This window comes from Acyrthosiphon pisum, chromosome A1, assembly GCF_005508785.2.
Source record: "Acyrthosiphon pisum isolate AL4f chromosome A1, pea_aphid_22Mar2018_4r6ur, whole genome shotgun sequence".
NCBI lineage: Eukaryota > Metazoa > Arthropoda > Insecta > Hemiptera > Aphididae > Acyrthosiphon > Acyrthosiphon pisum.
In genome coordinates this window covers 17,605,031-17,605,999 of record NC_042494.1, presented here as the reverse complement: position 1 = coordinate 17,605,999, position 969 = coordinate 17,605,031, and the positions used below count along the sequence as shown (strand labels likewise).

Genomic DNA, 969 nt, shown 5'->3' with positions numbered 1-969 from the left:
CACTGGCTTAGATTTCATAATACCTTGCTATTTATTTTATTATTTTTTGTTTGTATTTACGCCTAGTTTAGTAGTTCGCAGATATTATGTACCTACAATAAACTATATTTAACTACCCCATATGTTGATGATGGACAAACATGGAGTTAACCCCCTCCTCCATCCATCATTGACCAATATAATATGGTGTCGTCAAGTATTAATGCTTATATTAATTCTTAAACCCCGTTAAACTGTTAGAAGGCAATTTTCTATATATATATAAAACAAAAATTCTCTAACCAGTCTAACCCATCCTTCTCTTGGAAATTATTTAGCACATCCCTTACAGTTTTGTGCTTATATACATACCAACTAAAAAATGTAACACCATAGTAACATGCATGGTTAATTTTATAGGAATAGTAGGTTCATTGTTATTTAGTTATAATAGTATAGGTATACATTTATACGCTTGATTAAATAACTAATTGACAGAATATAAGTAACCTATCATAGTAAATCAGGTATATTAAATACCTACCATAAGAAAGTTTGGTATAAAAATTAATAATTTATTATTTAATACAAGTAATACAAAAAGAATAATAATGATAATATATAAGTGTATTAATAATAAGAATACAATTAATAACACATCAAGTTATAATTTGATGTAAGTATTTATCTAATAAACAAAATACAAATATTTTTTGTTTCAAACATAAAGATACATTATAATAATATATGTACAAAATTACACTTGTTGTATTCCATTATGTAAAGGTATACTTAATATTATAGTATAGGTACGCCATAAAGTAGAAGTGAATGTACTGATGAGCATCGTAGGGGTAGAACTGTTAATACCATAATCTTCTCAAAATAAGAACTTCAATATATTTTTATGAAACTGCAGGGCATTCTAAAACATCAAAAATACAATTAGTTTTACTAATAGTAGTAACTAAATTAGTTTTTATAAATAAT

At 25.4% G+C, this 969-nt stretch overlaps 1 protein-coding gene across 1 annotated transcript in view; it reads right to left on the bottom strand.

The window, feature by feature from the left end:
* Positions 1-666: 666 nt before the first annotated feature.
* The window catches only part of LOC100169041, a 16,276-nt gene continuing 15,973 nt past the window's right edge, over positions 667-969 (bottom strand). Inside the window, exon 8 of the mRNA XM_001944810.5 lies at positions 667-904. Coding sequence (XP_001944845.2) covers positions 885-904 — 20 coding nt within the window. The 3' untranslated portion in view covers positions 667-884. The remainder of the gene's footprint in view (positions 905-969) is intronic.